This window comes from Symphalangus syndactylus, chromosome 18 (genome assembly GCF_028878055.3).
Source record: "Symphalangus syndactylus isolate Jambi chromosome 18, NHGRI_mSymSyn1-v2.1_pri, whole genome shotgun sequence".
Classification (NCBI taxonomy): domain Eukaryota; kingdom Metazoa; phylum Chordata; class Mammalia; order Primates; family Hylobatidae; genus Symphalangus; species Symphalangus syndactylus.
Window position 1 is genome coordinate 21,924,801 of NC_072440.2, and position 20,728 is coordinate 21,945,528.

The following is a 20,728-nucleotide window of genomic DNA, read 5'->3' on the forward strand; positions in this document are numbered from 1 at the left end:
ATCGTGCCACTGCACACCAGCCTGGGCAACATAGTGAGACCCTGTCTCAAAAAAAAAAAAAATATGGGGTTGGGAGGCCAGGTACAGTGTCTTTACACCTGTAATTCCAGCACTTGGGAAGGCTGAGGTCGGAGGATCACTTGAGTCGAGGAGTTTGAGACAGCCCTGGTAACAGAATGAGACCTTGTTCTAGGAAAAAAAAAAAAATTTAAATGAGCCGGGCATGGTGGTACGTGGCTGTAGTCCCAGCTACTTGGGAGGCTGAGGTGGGAGGATCGCTTCAGCCTGGGAGGTTGAAGCTGCAGTGAGCCATGATCACACCACTGCATTCCAGCCTGGGCGAAAGAGCAAGACCCTGTCTCAAAAAAAAAGTATGGGGTTGGAGTTTTTTGTTGTTTCATGTCTTTTGCCAATGTCATTAGAATCAGAGCACAGTAATTTTAGTTGTTAGCAGTTATTGGCAGCTGGTTCAGAGAGGAACCAAAGTTCCCTGGAGGAAGTGTTTCTGAGCTTGAGGGCTCCCCGGGCAGGCTGTCTGTAACCTTTCTTTTTTTTTTGAGATGGAGTCTTGCTCTGTCACCCAGGCTGGAGTGCAGTGGTGCAATCTCAGCTCACTGCAACCTCCGCCTTCTGGTTTCAAGCGATTTTCCTGCCTCAGCCTCCTGAGCAGCTGGGATTACAGGTGTCCACCACCATGCCCAGCTAATTTTTATATTTTTAGTAGAGACCGGGTTTCACCATGTTGGCCAGGCTGGTCTCATTTCAAACTCCTGACCTCAGGTGATCCACCTGCCTCGACCTCCCAAAGTCTTGGCATTACAGGCGTGAGCCACTGCACCCAGCCAATTTGTAATCTAATTTGAGGTGAGTACGTTTCCTTACTCTGTGAGAGCTGAAGGCCTTAGAGTGAACTGTCCCCCGAACTGGGGTATAGGAGCCTCGATGAAGCAAGAGCCCAAACACAACCCAGTGGGCTGTTCCTCCCTAATGGGGAGGATGGGGAGGACAATAGTGGAAACACCCGGTGCAGGGAAGCAAGGCACTTGTGTGTTCTCTTCCGGACGGATGCATTTTCCATATGAACTCCAGCCTGCTTGATGAGCATTCCTCCGGAGAACTCGCCTTCCTTTATTCCCCCCATGTAGAATTGAGAGAAAGGAGCGAGGGACTCAAGAAGATTCTGAAACCCCAACAGAGACCCGGCTTGTCCGATGCTGAAGCAACAGCGTCTCCTCGGGGCCACCTGTTCCCGAGGGTTGGTGTGGCCGCACCAAGCATGACAAAGGAAACATGTTTCCTTCGGAAGCTTAGATGGGCTCTTCGACCTCCAGAGAGAATCAAAGGAGCAAAGCCATCAAGTCTAGCAAATCCAGTGAAGGCTGGGTTTTGAATTCAAATGACCACAGAATGCTACATGACTCTAAGAGATGCCAAAGGCATCTAAGGAAAAAAAAATTAAGATCAAGCCAAAACTCCCAATGCTTTGATGTGATAACCTTTTAAGAAAAATTTTCCAGACTTGGGACAATGCTTGGACAGAGTAGATGCTCAATAAATACATATCGATGAGGAAATAGGAGAAAATAAAAGCACACTCCTACAGCCACCCGCTCATAAGCTCCAGTCTGTCCCTTACACACACACTACATAGTTTTAAACTTTTCCATATTCAGAGGATGAATGGTTTTCTACTTGGAAAAGGTGCCAGATAAAAGTAAAAAATTTAATTATTCAGTAAAATTATGAAAACTTCCCTAAAAGGTAAATAAGTTATTTCAAAGAGAGTAGAATTAAATGTATAGGAGTGATCGTGTAAAAACAAATGGTTAATAAAAGTGTAAACATATTTCTCGTTTCTATTATTAATATAAACACCTTATCTCTCTGAAATTATCCTGGAAAAAAGGAAAGAAAATTAATTAACTTTGGCTTAAAGACCTTAATGTCCCTGCTGAGTTATTAGTTAAGACAAAGTTAGGAAAATTGACATTAGACCAGAAATAGTAATCATAAAAAGGTCAAAGACACTTTGGGAGGCCAAGGTGGGAGCATTGCTCGAGGCCAGGAGTTTGAGACCAACCTGGGCAACAAAGTGAGACTCCATCTCTGCAAAACACAGAAAAATTAGCTGGGCATAGTGATACACGCCTGTAGTCCCAGCTATTGAGGAGGCTGAGGTGAGAGAATTGCTTCAGCCTGGCAGTTTGAGGCCGCAGTGAGCCATGATCACGCCACTGCACTCCTGCTGGGTGACAGAGCAAGACCCTGTTTCAAAAAAAAAAGGTCAGGCCAGGCACAGTGGCTCACGCCTGTAATCCCAGCACTTTGGGAGGCCGAGGTGGGCAGACTGCCTGAGCTCAGGAGTTCAAGACCAGCCTGGGCAACAGGATGAAACCCTGTCGCTACTAAAAATACAAAAAAATTAGCCGGATGTGGTGGCGTGTGCCTGTAGTCCCAGCTACTCAGGAGGCTGAGGCAGGAGAATTGCTTGCACCCGGAAGGCAGAGGTTGCAGTGAGCCAAGATTGCACCACTGCACTCCAGCCTGGGCGACAAAGCGAGACTCCGTCTCCAAACAACAACAAAAAAGTTAAAGACACCGGAGACTTTCAGGGTGAAACTACTCCATGATGTTACAATGGTGGATACTTGTCATTATACATTTATTCAAGCCTATAGGTTGTACATCACCAAGAGTGAACCCTAAACTTTGGGTGATTTGTCAGTGTAGGTTCATGGATTGTAACAAATGTATCACCCTACTGCCCAGTACAGTGGCTCACCAGCACTGTGAGAGGCCAAGAAAGGAGGATCCCTTGAGGCCAGGAGCTGGAAACAAGCATACCTGTCTAGTACAGGATATTGGTAGTGGGAGAGGCTGTGCAGGGAACTCTGCACTTTCTGCTCAATTTTGCTGTGAACCTAAAACTGCTCTGGGTTTTTGTTTTTAAGGCCAAAGAAAGAATTATACTAATGCTGGAGACCATACAGTTGTCATCTGCATACTAAATGATCAAGCTTACTGGAAAAGGAAATTTGAAGAACAAGAGATAAAGTTTCTTTTTTTTCTTTTTTTGAGATGGAGTTTCACTCTTGTTGCCCAGGCTGGAGTGCAATGACGCAATCTCAGCTCACTGCAAACTCCACCTCCCAAATTCAGGCAATACTGCTGCCTCAGCCTCCTGAGTAGCTGGGACTACAGGCATGTGCCACTGCGCCCGGGTAATTTTTTCTTTTTTCTTTTTTTTTTTTTTTTTGAGATGGAGTCTCGCTCTGTCGCCCAGGCTGGAGTGCAGTGGCACGATCTTGGCTCACTGCAAGCTCCGGTGCTGGGATTACAGGAGGGAGCCACTGCACCCAGCCAAGATTGATAAGGTTTCTCATGCAGATTCAAATCTAGGAGAAAACTTTCCCAAGGAGCAGCAAAGAGGAATTTTAGATACAAAATATTCCATACCCTTTAGGGTGATGGAAATGTTCTAAAGTTAGATTGTGGTAATGGTTGGACAACTTGGTAAATATACTAAAAATTCGTTGAATTATATACACGGAAAGTTTTGAGACTTCCAGACTGCTTTTTGTTGCTGTTGTTCTCTTGACCCTAACTAATGGAATTCTAGCTCTGATTCTTGAAAACTCGAGGGCTGGAACTTCTGGGGAGAAAAACCTCAGCTGGATTAGGAGGTTGTGCCCCCTGTTCCAGGGGGCCAGTGCTGCTGACCAAGGAGACTCGAAAGACACCTGGACTTCAGGTGTCCCAGGATGTTTGACTGCTAAAAATCCGTAACTCTGTGAGCTTTCTTTCTTAAAATAGGTAGCTCTGGCCATACATTTTTATTTTACTTTATTTTATTTTTTAGATGGAGTCTTGCTCTGTCGCCTAGGCTGGAGTGCAGTGGTACGATCTCGGCTCACTGCAAGCTCCGCCTCCCGGGTTCAAGCAATTCTCCTGCCTCAGCCTCCTGAGTTGCTGGGACTACAGGTGCCCGCCACCATGCCCAGCTAATTTTTTGTATTTTTAGTAGAGACAGGGTTTCACCGTGTTAGCCAGGCTGGTGTCAATCTCCTGACCTCGTGATCCTCCCACCTCGGCCTCCCAAAGTGCTGGGATTACAGGCTTGAGCCACCATGCCCAGGCCCTGGCCATACATTTTAAATTGACATAACTGCTTTCTGAAATGCATAGGGACCCATGAGTTTTCTTTGCCAAGGCAGGAAAAAATCATGGGTACTTTCTTCTCCCTCATTCACGGAAGAAAAAAAAAAACCCGTGAGTCTGGATCAAAGGGTTTGAGAGTTCCCTCTCATTTTGGCTGGGCGTGGTGGCTCACTCCTGTAATCCTAGCACTTTGCGAGGCCGAGGCGGGTGGATCACTTGAGGTCAGGAGTTCGAGACTAGCCTGGCCAATATGGCAAAACCCCGTCTCTACTAAAAATACAAAAAAATTAGCCGGGCTTGGTGGCGGGCCCCTGTAATCCCAGCTACTCGGGAGGCTGAGGCAGGAGAATCGCTTGAACCCGGAAGGTGGAGGTTGCAGTGAGCCAAGATCGCACCATTGCACTCCAGCCTGGGCAACAAGAGCAAAACTCCGCCTCAAAAAAAGAAAAAAGAAAAAGACAGTTCACCCTTATTTGAATGAATATGCTCATATTCCCCTCCATTACAGATGAGGAAACTGAGGCTCAGGTAGGTTAACTCACTATATCAGATCACAGGAGTTGACATGTGGCTTTGACCCAGGATTTGGACTCAGCCCTCCTGACTTGCTGTTAACCACTGGGCTGTGCATGACATCACTTAAGCACACACACAAAAAATAGAAAACTACTAATATGCAGAAAAAGAGAAACGGAGCAATTTGCCCAAGGTCACACAGCCGGTAAATGGCAAGCCAGGGGGATTTGAACACTTTCTTTTGGCACCCTAACCCTTCACCTGTCCTGCTGCCAAGCCTCCTCCCCAGCCCACCTGGCTGACCCCACCCCCAGGCTCACCTGCGCTCTTGCCCGAAGAGGCGCTCCACCTCTGCGCGGCCAGGGCTGCGGGTGCGGCCCCCGCTGCTGCACTGCGCCTGGGGCCCTGGCTCTCTCTGGGCCAGCCTCCTGGGTGGGGGCAGGTCGGCCAGCACAGTGTACTCCTCCCGCTCCAAGTTGTGCCTGGTCTCCCCGGGAGGCGCTGAGCCCCGGGAGCCCCCGGAGCTGCCCAGCGAAGGTGAGGGTGCTAGGAACGCTAGGTCACTGGGTGGGTGGCGGGGTGGGGAGGAGGCTCGGGGTGCATCCCGGTGCCCGATGCACACTTGGGGGATCAGCACTGGGGAGCCATGCAGAGAGTCAGTGGAGGGGGCCAGGCTCTCCATACTAGTTCCAGGGGGGTCCTGGAAGAAGAGGGATGGCTCAGGAGCCTGGCGTGGTGGGGATGAGAAGGAGGGTGCATCCCGGTGCCCAATGCACACAGGGGTGGGGATGTGGGGGCACTCGTGCATTGAGTCCATGGAAGGGACAAGGCTCTCTGTGCTGGCCCTGGGGAGGTCCTGGAATAAGAGGGAAGGCTCTGGGACCTGGCGTGGTGGGGAGGAGGCCCGGGGTGCATCTCGGTACCCAATACACACAGGTGCAGGGAGCTGAAGGGGTTCGTGTTGGGGGGACTGACACTGATGCTCGGCGTCTGAGGTGTCTGGGAGGAAGGGAAAGGGGTCAAATTGGGTGTGGCGGGGGGGCGAGGACGCCCGGGGGGCATCTCGGTGTCCAATGCACACAGCAGGTGGTATATAGGGAGGCTCGTGGTGGGGCAATTCACTCTCAGGGGCGCGGGGCTCTGGGAAGAAGGGGAAGGGGTCGTGCTGCAAATAGCGAGGGGGCGAAGAGGCTCGAGGGGCATCCCGGTGCCCAATGCACACAGCACATGGGGGCTGGGAGGGCTCAGGAGAGGTCAGGGGAGCCCCATAGGCAGCGGGGTACACAGGTGAGGAAGTCCGGGAGGTGCTCTGGTGGCCTGGGTTATGGGAGGAAGAGGTGGCCCGGGATGGCAAGTTGTACTGGGTAGGGCCAAAGGAGGACTGGGGTGGGTCATGCTGGGCTGGCCTGCTGGGAGAGGATGTCTGAGGCCTGTCACCTTGGGTTGGCCGGAGGGCGATGGATGCCCAGGGAACCTCACTTTGCTTGGAGCGAGATGGGGAAGAGGTTCGGGGACCATCACTGTGAGTTGGCCGGAGGGGAAACGAGGCCCAGGGGATGTCTTTGTTAGTACGATGGGGAGATGAATTCCTGGGATTGTTCCATTGAGTGGAGCGGTGGGGAGATGATGGTCTCAGATTCTCCTTTTGGGTGCAGCATTGAGATGAGGAGGTTCCAGGGTTGTCTCGTTGAAAGGAAAAGGACTGTGTGCGGTCCCGCTGTGTGCAAGTGGGTCTGAGGTTATCCCGTTTGGTACAAGAGGTTTTAGGGTTGTCTTGTTGGGTGGAAGATGATCTGGGGATGTTCTGTTGAATACAAGTTCTGGGGTTGTCCTGTTGGGTGGCTCTGATGGGAGAGGAGGCTCTGGGAATGTCCCGCTGGGCACAGGATGTTCTGGGGCTGTCTCGCTGGATGGTTCTGTTGGGAGAGGAGGCCCTGGGATTGTCTCGTCGGGCACAGGATGTTCTGGGGTTCTCTTGTTGGATGGTTCTGTTGGGAGAGGAGGCTCTGGGAATGTCCCGCTGGGCACAGGATGTTCTGGGGCTGTCTCGTTGAGTGGTTCTGTTGGGAGAGGAGGCCCCGGGATTGTCCCGTCGGGCACAGGATGTTCTGGGGCTGTCTCGTTGGATGGTTCTGTTGGGAGAGGAGGCCCCGGGATTGTCCCGCTGGGCACAGGATATTCTGGGGTTGTCCTGTTGAGTAGCTCTGATGGGAGAGGAGGCCCTGGGATTGTCTCGTCGGGCACAGGATGTTCTGGGGTTCTCTTGTTGGATGGTTCTGTTGGGAGAGGAGGCTCTGGGAATGTCCCGCTGGGCACAGGATGTTCTGGGGCTGTCTCGCTGGATGGTTCTGTTGGGAGAGGAGGCCCCAGGATTGTCCCGTCGGGCACAGGATGTTCTGGGGCTGTCTCGTTGGATGGTTCTGTTGGGAGAGGAGGCCCCGGGATTGTCCCGCTGGGCACAGGATATTCTGGGGTTGTCCTGTTGAGTAGCTCTGATGGGAGAGGAGGCCCTGGGATTGTCTCGTCGGGCACAGGATGTTCTGGGGTTCTCTTGTTGGATGGTTCTGTTGGGAGAGGAGGCTCTGGGAATGTCCCGCTGGGCACAGGATGTTCTGGGGCTGTCTCTTTGGATGGTTCTGTTGGGAGAGGAGGCCCCGGGATTGTCCCGCTGGGCACAGGATATTCTGGGGTTGTCCTGTTGAGTAGCTCTGATGGGAGAGGAGGCCCCGGGATTGTCCCGCTGGGCACAGGATGTTCTGGAATTCTCTCGTTGAGTGGTTCTGTTGGGAGAGGAGGCTTTGGGATCATCCTGCTGGACACAGGGTATCCTGGGGTTTTCCCGCTGGGGAGTACAAGTAGGAAAAGAAGTTTGGAGGTTGTCCTGCTGAGTAGAAGAGGTTCTGGGGTTATCCTGTTGGGTGCTTCGTGAGGGAGAGGAAGCTCTGGGGGTGTTCCACTGTGTAGATGAGGCCCTGGGGGTGTCCTGTTGGGTGGATGAGGCCCTGGAGGTGTCCCTTTGGGTGATTCGGTGGGGAGAGGAGGCTCTGGGGGTTTCACATGTAGAGGCAGCCTGAGCAGTGTCCCTTTGGGCAGGGGAAGCCTGAAACGTGGTGCTTCGAGGTCCGCTGTGTGGTGTCATGGAGGAAGCCTGGGTCAGTGTCGACCGACGCCGCTCCAGGGAGAACCCACTTTCTCCCCGGAGCCTTGCCCAGCGCTGTCCTGCGCTCTGGCCCCCACCGCCGGTGTCTGGAGAGAGAAGAGAGGGGCTCAAGGTAAGGGGAGAGGTCCAGGCAGCTCTCACATTCTACCTTTCTTTGTCCCTTAGGACCAGTGATTAGGGCAGACCCCACACCCTCCTCTTACAGGTCTCACTGTCTGTACCAAGTGACTCCACCTCTCTGACCAAGGCTGATTAGACAGGGCTTGGATGCCTCTCTCGAGCTGAGGTCAAGAATTTGAAATTGAGACCCTGACTCAGTCAAGAGATGGGTTCAAGAACTGGAAGGCCACAGGGTCTGGGGATCCACAGACAAGACAGAGAAGAAGCAAATTTGTGGAGAGAAGTGTTGACAATAGCCTATGTGACCCCAGGGAGGGAGAGGTGGGCCCAGCAGCAGCCACCTGACAGTCTGCCCTTCCCAGTTCTATTTCCTTCAATCAGAATCCAAGGAATTCCCCCCATTTCTTGTTTTTTTTTTTTGTTTGTTTTTTGTTTTGTTTTGTTTTTGAGTCAGAGTCTTGCTCTGTCGCCCAGGCTGGAATGCAGTGGCACCATCTCGGCTCATAGCAACCTCCACCTCCCGGGTTCAAGCCACTCTCCACTGCCTCAGCCTCCCGTGTAGCTGGGATTACAGGCATGCGCCACCACGCCCGGCTAATTTTTGTATTTTTAGTAGAGACAGGGTTTCACCATGTTGGCCAAGCTGGTCTCAAACTCCTGACCTCAGGTGATCCACTCACCTTGGCCTCCCAAAGTGCTGGGATTACAAGCATGAGCCACCGTGCCCGGCCTTTTTTTTTTTTTTTTTTTGAGACAGAGTCTCACACTGTCACCCAGGCTGGAGTGCAATGACGCTATCTCGGCTCACTGCAACCTATGCCTCGTGGGTTCAAATGATTCTCCTGCCTCAGCCTCCCAAGTAGCTGGGATTACAGGCATGCACCACCATGCCCAGCTCATTCTTGTATTTTTAGTAGAGACAGGTTCTAATGAGCCTGTTTCATGTGCGACAGCTCTAGAAAGCCCCTGTTTTTTGTATCCAAATGTTCCTACCCTGAGGCTTCTTCCAGGGCTGCCATGAAGATGGGAAAGGTGCAGGGATGGACAACGTTTTATAAACTGGTAGCTGGGAGTTTGCCAGAAATGCAGAATCTCAGGTCCCAGCCCAGATGCGCTGCTTCTGAATCTGCATTTAACAAAACTGTCTGGTGATTTGTACACCTTATAGTTTCAGAAGCACTGGCCTAAAGGATTAATGTAACTGTCCTCAGTAGTGACCCTCTTTGCAACTCCTAGCCTCATGACAGAGTTGCCATGACCTTGGTGTATCACCCTCCACCCCGCTCAATCCCTCAGTCACCTAGCAGGTGTTGAGCACCCCTAGGTACACGTCCCTTGGCTACTGCTTTAGGTGAAGAGTAAAGGGTATAATGGCCTCACCTCAAAGGAGCCACATATGTGGGTGTGGTGGCTCACACCTGTAATCCCAGCACTTTGGGAGGCCAAGGTGGGAGGATCACTTGAGCTCAGGAGTTCCAGACCAGCCTAGGCAACATGGCGAGACCCTGTCTCTACTACAAGTTTTTTAAAACTTAGCAGGGCCTGGTGGTACGTGCCTGTAGTCCCAGCTACCTAGGAGGCTGAGGCCGGAGGATTGCCTGAGCCCAGGAGGCGGAGGTTGCAGTGAGCCAAGATTGTGCCATTGCCCTCCAGCATGGGCAACAGAGCAAGACATTGTCTTAAAACAACAAACGAAACAAAAAAGTAGCCACAGTCGCCTTCATGCAGATCCCCTCTCTTCATGCCTTCGTAAGATCCCCTGTCCTCTCCCTTTGCAGCCACTGCCCCATCCAGCCTCTCTGGGCTGGTGTTGGTGAAGTCTGAGTTCCCAGCACCTAGCAGAGAATTCAAAATTTGTATCGTTGCCAGGTGCGGTGGCTCACGCCTGTAATGCTAACACTTTAGGAGGCCGAGGCAGGTGGATCATCTGAGGTCAGGAGTTCGAGACCAGCCTGGTCAACATGGTGAAACCGGTCTCTACAAAAAATACAAAAATTAGCTGGATGCGGCCGGGCACAGTGGCTCACGCCTGTAATCCCAGCACTTTGGGAGGCTGAGGCGGGCAGATCACGAGGTCAGGAGATCGACACCAGCCTGGCTGACACAGTGAAACCCCATCTGTACTAAAAATACAAAAAAAAAGAAAAAAAAAATTAGCCGGGCGTGGTGGCGGGCGCTTGTAGTGGCAGGAGGCTGAGGCAGGAGAATGGCGTGAACCTGGGGGGCGGAGCTTGCAGTGAGCCGAGATCGCGCCACTGCACTCCAGCCTGGGCGACACAGCGAGACTCTGTCTCAAAAAAAAAAAAAAAAAAAATTAGCCGGATGCAGTGGTGCATGCCTGTAATCTCAGCTACTTGGGAGGCTGAGGCTGGAGAATTGCTTGAACCCGGGAGGTGGAGGTTGCAGTGAGCAGAGATGTGGCCACTGCACTCCAGCCTGGGTGACAGAGCGAGACTCTGTTTCAGAAAACAAAAAACAAAAAACAAAAAAATTTGCTGGTGGCTGATGTCCCACGGCCATTCTAAAATACGTTTCATGCCTGGTAGTGGCTCACACCTGTAATTCCAACATTTCAGGAGGCTGAGGCAGGAGGATTGCTTGAGCCCAGGAGTTGGAGACCAGCCTGGGCAACATAGTGAGCCCCTATCTCTACAAAAAATAAAACAAATACATTCCATATTCACCTGTTTCTCTCATCTACACCTACTTCCTACTCCAAGCCACCACTGCTTCTCTCCTGGATGGTTGCAGTAGCCCCCAAGCCTGGGCACTCTGGGGCCAATGTCATCGTTCATCCAGGGAGACTTTTTCTAAAGTCAAAGGTGAGTAGATTGCTGTGCCCCCAGCCTTCAGGGGAAACTGGAAGAGATGGGAAAGCTGTCACAGATTGGAGGAGACGGAGGAGATGAGGAGAGGGACTAGAGGCAATGTGGGATCCTGGAATGGATCCAGGAACAGAAAAAGGATATTAGTAGAAAAACTGGTGAATCCCTTCAAGTCTGTAGCTTAGTTAATAGTATTGTAGCAGTGGGCCGGGCGCGGTCACTTACGCCTGTAATCCCAGCACTTTGAGAAGCCGAGGCAAGCGGATAAGCGGATCACCTGAGATCGGGAGTTTGAGACCAGCCTGACCAACATGGAGAAACTCCGTCTCTACTAAAAATACAAAATTAGCCGGGCATGGTGGCGCATGCCTGTAATCCCAGCTACTTGGGAGCCTGAGGCAGGAGAATGGCTTGAACCTGGGAGGCGGATGTTGCAGTGAGCTGAGACTGCGCCATTGCACTCCAGCCTGGGCAACAAGAGTGAAACTCCTTCTCAAAAAAAAAAAAAAAAAAAGGCGGGGGGGGAAATGAGTGGAACAATGAGTGCAGTGTGGGGCCTGAGGTGTGATTAACGCAGTGGAGGGCTGGGTTGTATAAACTGGCAGGTTCAGGGGAGAAATCAAGGCCAGAGATGTGGACTCCGTAGTCATGGTTTTTCCCAGACAGTACCGAAAGCCAAGCAGCTAAGTGTGCAGGGAGAGGACAGAAGGGACCCAGGACTGGGATCTGGGGCATCCGATATTTAAAAGTGAAGCAGAGGAGGTGGCCTCAGCAAAGGAGAGCGAGGTGGAGTGGCCGGTGAGGAAGGAGGCAGACCAGGAGTGAGGGGTCGGGGAGCCCAGAATGATTCTGTGCAAGACATTTATTTAGCACAAGGCCTGGAACATGAGAAAAGCGGGTCACTGCTGTAATGCTGCTGCTGTTCTCATTGCTGCCTCATCTATTCAGCCATGATTGACTTGTGGGCAGTAAGTAAACATCCACTGAGTGCCTGAGTTAGCGCTGCCCCTCAGTTAAAGATGCCACATCTCCATCCCCTGCTTCTCTGAGCATCTGAAGCCTCAAAACCTCTTCCTCGGGGCTAGCAAATCCCACACAGCACAGCTAGCGCTGGGCGCATCCGCTCCCCAGCCACCTGCTGTCAGCAAAGGGCACACCATCTATGCAGACACCCAGGCCAGGAGCTGTGACCGTGTATCCTCCTGTCCTGAGTACTATCAAGTCTGCCTCCTAAACCTCTCTCCTTCTCTGTCCCCTTCTCACCCCACAAACATGGCCCTTATTTATTTATTTATTTATTTATTTATTTGAGATGGAGTCTTATTCTGTTGCCCAGGCTGGAGTGCAGTGGGGCGATCTCGGCTCACTGCAACCTCCACCTCCCAAGTTCAAGTGATTCTCCTGCCTCAGCATCCCGAGTAGCTGGGACTACAGGCGTGTCGCGGATCCCATCAGGCTCAACATGGTGAAACCCTGTCTCTACTAAAAATACAAAAAGTTAGCTGGGTGTGGTGGCAGGCACCTGTATTCCCAGCTACTCAGGAGGCTGAGGCAGGAGAATCGCTTAAACCCAGGAGGCAGAGGTTGCAGTGAGCCGAGATGGCGCCACTGCCCTCCAGCCTGGGCGACAGAGCAAGACTCCATTTCAAAAAAAAAAAAAAAAAAAATGCCCCAGTTGTCCCAGTAATGCCTGTCACAGCTCTGTCTCCTCCTGTCCCAGATCCCAATGGGCTCACACATGGCATTCCACGTCCTCGTCCTGTTAGTCTCTTTTAATCAAGAACAGTCCCCTAGCCGCTTTTTGTCCTATGAGGAGCCCAGTCATTTTGCAGAATGTCTTTCAATTCGGGTTTGTCTGATGTTTCACTGGGGTTAGGTGTAGGCAATGCATTTTCAGCAGGACGATTTAGAAGGGAAGGGATTCTGTGCCCACCCCAGCATCCCCTCCCCCGACCCCATGCATCACATCAGGAGGCATCTGATGTTGGTTTGCCCCACTCTGGGGATGCTGGGCAGCCGCTTGGTGAGGGTGGTATCTTTCCGCTCTCCCCAGCCTAAGGGTGCCTTTTCTCTCAGTAATTGATGCAGAATCTGAGGGGTGATACTGAGAGGTGACAGCATGCTGGCAGCCCTCAGAGCCCTCGCTCGCTCTCGGCGCCTCCTCTGCCTGGGCTCCCACTTTGGCAGCACTTGAGGAGCCCTTCAGCCTGCCGCTGCACTGTGGGAGCCCCTTTCTGGGCTGGCCGAGGCCGGAGCTGGCTCCCTCAGCTTGCAGGGAGGTGTGGGGGGAGAGGCACGAGCGGGAACCCGGGCTGCACGTGGCGCTTGCCGGCCAGCTGGAGTTCCAGGTGGGCGTGGGCTTGGCGGCCCCGCACTCGGAGCGGCCAGCTGGCCCTGCTGGCCCCGGGCAACGAGGGGCTTAGCACCTGGACCAGCGGCTGTGGAGGGTGTGCTGGGTCCCCCAGCACTGCCGGCCCACCGGCGCTGCGCTCAATTTCTCGTGGGGCCTTAGCTGCCTTCCCACAGGGCAGGGCTTGGGACCTGCAGCCCACCATACCTGAGCCTCCCCCCACCTCCGTGGGCTCCTGTGCAGCCCAAGCCTCCCGGACGAGCGCCGCCCCTGCTCCACGGCGCCCAGTCCCATCGACCACCCAAGGGCTGAGGAGTGTGGGTGCATGGTGTGGGACTGGCAGGCAGCTCCACCTGCAGCCCCAGAGCGAGATCCACTGGGTGAAGCCAGCTGGGCTCCTGAGTCTAGTGGGAACTTGGAGAAACTGTATGTCTAGCTAGGGGATTGTAAATACACCAATCAGCACTCTGTCTCTAGCTCAAGGTTTGTAAACACACCAATCAGCACCCTGTGTCTAGCTCAGGGTTTGTGAATGCACCAATAGACACTCTTGTTTTGTTTTGTTTTGTTTTGTTTTTTTGAGACAGAGTTTTGCTCTTGTTGCCCAGGCTGGAGTGCAATGGCACGATCTCGGCTCACCGCAACCTCCGCCTCCCGGGTTCAAGCGATTCTCCTGCCTCAGCCCCCCGAGAAGCTGGGATTACAGGCACGCACCACCACGCCCGGCTAATTTTGTATTTTTAGTAGAGATGAGGTTTCTCCATGTTAGTCAGGCTGGTCTCGAACTCCCAACCTCAGGTGATCCGCCCACCTTGGCCTCCCAAAGTGCTGAGATTACAGGCGCGAGCCACTGCGCCCAGCCTGACACTCTGTATCTAGCTACTCTGGTGGGGACTTGGAGACCCTTTGCATCCACACTCTATCTAGCTAATCTAGTGGGGCCGTGGAGAACCTTTGTGTCTAGCTCAGGGATTGTAAATGCACCAATCAGCACCCTGTCAAAACAGACCACTTGGCTCTCTGTAAAATGGACCAATCAGCAGGATGTGGGTGGGGCCAGATAAGAGAATAAAAGCAAGCTGCCCAAGCCAGCAGTGGCAACCCGCTCCGGTCCCCTTCCACATTGTAGAAGCTTTGTTCTTTTGCTCTTTGCAATAAATCTTGCTGCTGCTCACTCTTTGGGTCCACACTGCCTTTATGAGCTGTGACACTCACTGTGAAGGTCTGCAGCTTAACTCCTGAAGCCACTGAGACCACGAACCCACCAGGAGGAACGAACAACTCCAGACGCACCGCCTTAAGAGCTGTAACACTCACCACGAAGGTCTGCAGCTTCACTCCTGAGCCAGCGAGACCACGAACCCACCAGAAGGAAGAAACTCCAAACACATCTGAACATCAGAAGGAACACTGTACTCCAGACACGCCGCCTTTAAGAACTGTAACACCGCGAGGGTCCGCGGCTTCATTCTTGAAGTCAGTAAGACCAAGAACCCACCAATTCCGGACACAATACTTTGAGACCATGACTATCCTGTTTCCTGACAACTTATTGCCCTAGCGATTTTGCATCCACCAGTGATTCATGCCTGAACCAGTTATTGCTACAGTGCCCGCAACAGTCTCTTAACTGGTTTCTCATCCTTCAACCCCTCCCTGCTCCAATTCATCCTTTGCACCTTTGACCTAGGGAACTTCCTGAGGCACAGGTTTAATTACATGACTTTCCTCCTCAAAAACCTTCGGTGGCTCCCTACTATTTAGAGAAGAAAGTCCAAACTCCTTGGCTAAGGCCAGGCATAGTGGCTCACTCCTGTAATCCCCAGCCAGGAATCTGAGACAAGCCTGACCAACATGGTAAAATCCCGTCTCTACTAAAAATACAAAAATTAGCCAGGCGTGGTGTTGCATGCCTGTAATCCCAGCTACTAGGGAGGCTGAGGCAGGAGAATCGCTTGAACCCAGGAGGTGGAGGTTGCAGTGAGCCAAGATGGCACCACTGCACTCCAGCCTGGGCAACAGTGTGAGACTCTATCTCAAAATAATAATAAGAATAGGCCAGGCGTGCCTGTAATCACGCCTGTAATCCTGGCACTTTAGGAGGCCGAGATGGGCAGATCACTGAAGGTTGGGAGTTTGAGACCAGCCGGGCCAACATGGTGAAACCCCATGTCTACTAAAAATACAAAAATTAGCTGGGCATGATGGCGGGAGCCTGTAATCTCAGCTACTTGGGAGGCTGGGGCAGAAGAATCGCTTGAACTGGGGAGGCAAAGGTTGCAGTGAGCCAAGATCGTGCCACTGCACTCTAGCGTGGGCAACAGAGCAAGACTCTGTCCCAAACAATAATAACAATAATAATAATAATATCAATAATAATAATGAAGTGGGTAGCATGACTCATTGTGGCTGCTCCATCATGACATGCAAACTGTTACTATTATTATTATTATTATTATTATTTTTTTTTTTTTTTTTTTTTCCGAGACGGAGTCTCGCTCTGTCGCCCAGGCTGGAGTGCAGTGGCGCAATCTCGGCTCACTGCAAGCTCCGCCTCCCGGGTTCACGCCATTCTCCTGCCTCAGCCTCTCCGAGTAGCTGGGACTACAGGCGCCCGCCACCACGCCCGGCTAATTTTTTGTATTTTTAGTAGAGACGGGGTTTCACCATGGTCTCAATCTCCTGCCCTCGTGATCCGCCCGCCTCGGCCTCCCAAAGTGCTGGGATTACAAGCGTGAGCCACCGCGCCCGGCCCGACAAACTGTTACTATTATTAACAGGCCACCAAAGTCAGCCGTGCCCAGAGTCCCAAATGGCCAGTGAGATGGCTATCTGGGGGCCCCAGGCCATCACCATGGGAACCAACCTGGCAGAAGGACTCACCCTCCTTTTTCTGGCCTGCAGTGTCTCCTCCCACAGGGGACCTGGTGAGGAGAGACGGAGCCCTTTGGGAGCTGTCAGCTCTCGGCGCCTCCCGAGGCCTCCTCGGGATCATCACTGCGAGCTCGTCCCAGCTGGGGGCCTCCTCCTGCCTCTCAACAGTGTCCCAGTCCTGCCAGAGAAGGGGAGGAGAAAGTATGTTTGTGGGAGAAGAAAGGCTGCAGGACATATACTCCCCAAATGAGAGGGGTAGAAGGAAGGGAAGGGAATTGACATTAAAAAGCACTTCCCTGGCCGGGCACGGTGGCTCACGCCTGCAAATCCCAGCAGTTTGGGAGGCCGAGGCGGGTGGATCACGAGGTCAGGAGATCGAGACCATGCTGGCAAACACGGTGAAACCCCATCTCTACTAAAAAATACAAAAAATTAGCTGGGCATGGTGGCGGGCACATGTGGTCCCAGCTACTTGGGAAGCTGAGGCAGGAGAATGGTGTGAACCTGGGAGGTGGAGCTTGCAGTGAGTGGAGATCGCGCCACTGCACTCCAGCCTGGGTGACAGAGCGAAACTCCATCTCAAAAAACAAAAACAAAAACAAACAAACAAAAAAAAGCACTTCCCTGCCGGGTGCAGTGGCTCACGCCTGTAATCCCAACACTTTGGGAGGCCGAGGCAGGTGGATCACCTGAGGTCAGGAGCTCGAAACCAGCCTGGCCAACATGGTGAAACCCCGTCTCTATTAAAAATACAAAAACTAGCCGGGCATGGTGGTGGGCGCCTGTAATCCCAGATACTCGAGAGGCTGAGGCAGGCGAATCGCTTGAACCTGGGAGACAGAGGTTGCAGTGAGCTGAGATCGTGGCACTGCACTCCAGCCCAGGTGACAGAGCAAGACTCCATCTCAAAAATAAATAAAATTAAATAAAAAATAAAAAGCACTTCCTAAACTGTCAAGTTCTGTTCCCGAGAGGTGACAGTGAGTGGTGCCACACCTTCTGTGGTGTAGACTCCGCTCCATGGACTCAGTAAAAAGCACTTCCAGCCTGGGCAACACAGTGAGACCCTGTCTCTACAAAATTTTAAAAAATAATTATAATAACTAGGCATGGTTGTGCATGCCTATAGTCCTAGCTACTCAGGAGGCTGAGGTGGGGGGATCACTTGAGCCCAGGAAGTCAAGGCTATAGTGAGCCATGTTCACGTCATTGCACTCCAGTCTGGGTGACGGAGCAAGACCCTGTTTCAATCAATCAACTTTTTTTTTTTCTATTTAAGATGGAGTTTTGCTCTTGTTGCCCAGGCTGGAGTGCAATGGTGCAATCCAAGCTCACTGCAACCTCCCGGGTTCAAGCGATTCTCCTGTCTCAGACTCCCAAGTAGCTGGGATTACAGGTGCCTACCACCACACCCTGCTAATTTTTGTATTTTTGGTAGAGACGGAGTTTCACCATGTTGGCCAGGCTGGTCTCAAACTTCTGACTTCAGGTGATCCACCCACCTTGGCCTCCCAAAGTGCTGGGATTACAGGCGTGAGCCACCGCACCCAGTCTTCAATCAATCAATTAAATTAAAAGCACGTGCTGTTTGCCTGGCACTGTGCTGGCTCTAGCAGGTGCTAAGTGCTAAGTCGCTGATCTTCAAGGGACCTAGGAGGCATGCACGTCCATTGAAGCCAAGAGCTTTGCCCAGAGTCCCAGGGTTCCGCATCTGGGACTGTGTGAGAAACCCCCAGGGGCCAGAGAGAAGTGGGTTCAAATCCTAGCCCCACTACTTCCCAGATGTGTGGCCTCCACTAAGTTGCTCCCCGCTCTGAGCCTCAGCCCCATATGGGGCGATTGAAATCTCCACCTCCGAGGGTGTGGTGAGTCTCCCCTGAGCCCACACCCACCAAGCCCTTAGCATGGAGCTGGCCACGAAGCATGCGAGGCTGGGTTGTTTTATTCTGAGTCTTATCACCACCCCCCGTCATTTTCCTTTTGGGGGGTCTCCTGGGACAAACCTGTCTCTCCTGCTCTGCGGCAGCCCCTCAAAGTGCAAATGCTGGAGGAAAGACTGCTGGCTCTTCTCTCTTCATGGCTAAATGACCCCCGCAGACTGCTCCCTTTCCTCTGTCCCTTGGAAATCTATTCCAGGGCTGGCCGCGGGGCTCAGCACTGTGTGGCGAGGGCAGGGCCCTGGGGCTCTGTGCCACTCTTGCTCTAGACACCACACCCAACACCCCAGCCCTCTGCAATCTGAGAGTGTGTGGCAGCCTGAGCCTGCTGGTGATTCACCCAGAGCTCCTGTCGGCTGAAACTCCTTTCCCATCTTTCACAGCCAGACCCCAGCCGCCCTGGGCCAGCCTGTGCAGAAATCCCCACCCTCCAGGGGTTCGCCGGGGTGGCCCAAGCTGCCAGCTAATGGTCCAGAGGACCTCGCCGGATTCCCTGGTATGAGGCTCAGCCCTGGCCTGGAGGTTTAGGCGGGACCCAGGACTGCAGATGGAGGTGTGAGCCACTCTTGTCCCCCCATCTCCCACTCCTGGCTCACCACAGAGGACGAGTTGCTGGTATCATCAGGGGTGGCAGAGTCAGGGCTGGAGGTGGGGTCAGAGCCGGGGTCTTCGTTGCAGCTGCCACACAGGGAAGTGGTCAGGCCCTCCAGATAAGGCACTGCCTCAAGCTCCCGGCTCCCGCTCCTGGGGGCAGCTGTGGGACCCTCTTCCGGGAGCCCTGCTGAGGGGGATGGGCCCCTGGGAGAGGAGACAGACCCAAAAAGTAATGGGGAGTTAGGAGTATCCCCTACCCTACCCAGGCATACGTACTCACTCACACAGGGAGCCTGGGGCCCACACGCTGGTGTGGGAAAGGGAGCCAGTGCTGAGGGCTGCCTCTGTGTCAGGCTTTTTATATGGGTTGCCTCATTGAGCTAAAACAGCATCCCTCTTTTTTTTGTAATTTTATTATTTATTTATTTATTTATTTATTTATTTATTTATTTTGAGACAGAGTCTCGCTCTGTCACCCAGGCTGGAGTGCAGTGGCGCCATCTCGGCTCACTGCAATCTCTGCCTCCCGAGTTCATGCCATTCTCCTGTCTCAACCTCCCCAGTAGCTGGGACTACAGGCGCCCGCCACCACGGCCGGCTAATTTTTTGTATTTTTTAGTAGAGACGAGCTTTCACCATGTTAGCCAGGATGGTCTCGATCTCCTGACCTCGTGATCTGCCCGCCTCAGACTCCCAAAGTGCTGGGATTACAGGCGTGAGCCACCGCGCCCGGCAACAGCATCCCTTTAAAGTAAGTATAATAATTCCCATTTTAGGCCGGGCACAGTGGCTCACACCTGAAATCCTAGCACTTAGGGAGGTCGAGGTGGGTGGATCAACTGAGGTCAGTAGTCCGAGACTAGCCTGTCCAACATGGTGAAATCCCGTCTCTACTAAAAATACAAAAATTAGATGGGCATGGTGGTGGCACACACCTGTAATCCCAGCTACTCAGGAGGCTGAGGCAAGATAATCGCTTGAAGCCAGGAGGCGGAGGTTGCAGTGAGCCAAGATTGTGCCATTGCACTCCAGCCTGGGTGACAGCGCGAAACTCTATGTCAAAAATAAATAAATAAAAATACAAAAATTAGTTGGGTGTGGTGGCGTATGCCTGGAATCCCAGCTACTTGGGAGGCTGAGGTTGCAGTGAGCCAACATCGTGCCATTGCACTCCAGCCTGGGTGATAGAGCAAGATTCCATCTCAAAATAATAATAATAATAATAATTCCCATTTCACAGAAGACACTGAGGCTCAGAGAGGTCAAGAAACTGGCCAAGGTCACCGAGATGGGAAAGGGCAGAGCTGTGTTATGAACTAAAACTATTGCCCCAGCCCCAACTTTGAGTCTTAGTCTTAGTCTCCTGACCCCAAGTTCAGTAAGTCTAAGAAGACAGACTCATGCTTGGCTAATGAGGATGTGAGAGGCAGCACGGCTCCACGAGCATTGACAGGTTCACCAGCCCAGATGCTGAAGGAGGGAGCTGCAGAGAAGGCTCTGCTTTAAAAGAAGTCACAGGCTCAAGAAGGCTTAGCACTGGCAGTATCCCCAAAGAGTGACCCACAGACTGGCCTACACGATGATAATAAGTGATGGCCATAAAAAAGAGCTCTGTAGTCAAATGACATCCTTCTCTACTTCCCTTACCCAAAAGCCACAACACACACAGGCAAGCTAAAGGCTCTGACAAGTCCTGCAGGAAAGCTATTCAACTTCATTTATCCCAGACTTTCTGAAACATACTTGATAACAAAGTTGTCTTTGTTTTTTTTCAGTTTTTTGTGTGGTTTTTTTTTTTTTTTTTTTTTTGGAGATGGAGTCTCACTGTGTCACCCAGGCTGGAGTGTAATGGCACGATCTCAACTCACTGCAACTTCTGCCTCCTGGGTTCAAGTGATTCTCCTGCCTCAGCCTCCCGAGCAGCTGGGAATACAGGCACCTGCCACCATGCCTGGCTAATTTTTGTATATTTAGTAGAGACAGGGTTTCGCCATGTTGGTCAGGCGGGTCTCGACCTCCTGACCTCAAATGATCCGCCCACCTTGGCCTCCCAAAGTGCTGGGATTACAGGCATGAGCCACTGCACCCAGCCTGTTTTTTTGTTTGTTTGTTTGTTTTAATATGCCTACCTGTGAGGAGCATATGAATGATCTCAGCACAATGCTGATTTGATTCAATCCCTCTTATTTTACAG

General features: G+C 52.4%; 1 protein-coding gene across 19 annotated transcripts in view; it reads right to left on the reverse strand.

Annotated features, from left to right (window-relative positions):
• Positions 1–20,728, reverse strand: part of TRIOBP (TRIO and F-actin binding protein) — a 78,585-nt gene that overhangs the window by 44,088 nt on the left and 13,769 nt on the right. For 15 of the 19 annotated variants that reach the window (XM_063623047.1, XM_063623046.1, XM_055251754.2 and 12 more), the window contains 3 exons: positions 18,537–18,738; positions 16,013–16,181; positions 4,995–7,920 (listed from right to left, as the gene is read on the reverse strand). In XM_063623047.1, the coding sequence (XP_063479117.1) occupies positions 4,995–7,920; positions 16,013–16,181; positions 18,537–18,738 (3,297 nt within the window). Of the gene's footprint in view, positions 1–4,994; positions 7,921–14,446; positions 15,069–16,012; positions 16,182–18,536; positions 18,739–20,728 lie in introns of those variants that run through there. The other 4 variants (XM_063623053.1, XM_063623052.1, XM_063623057.1 and 1 more) reach the window with 3 other exon arrangements.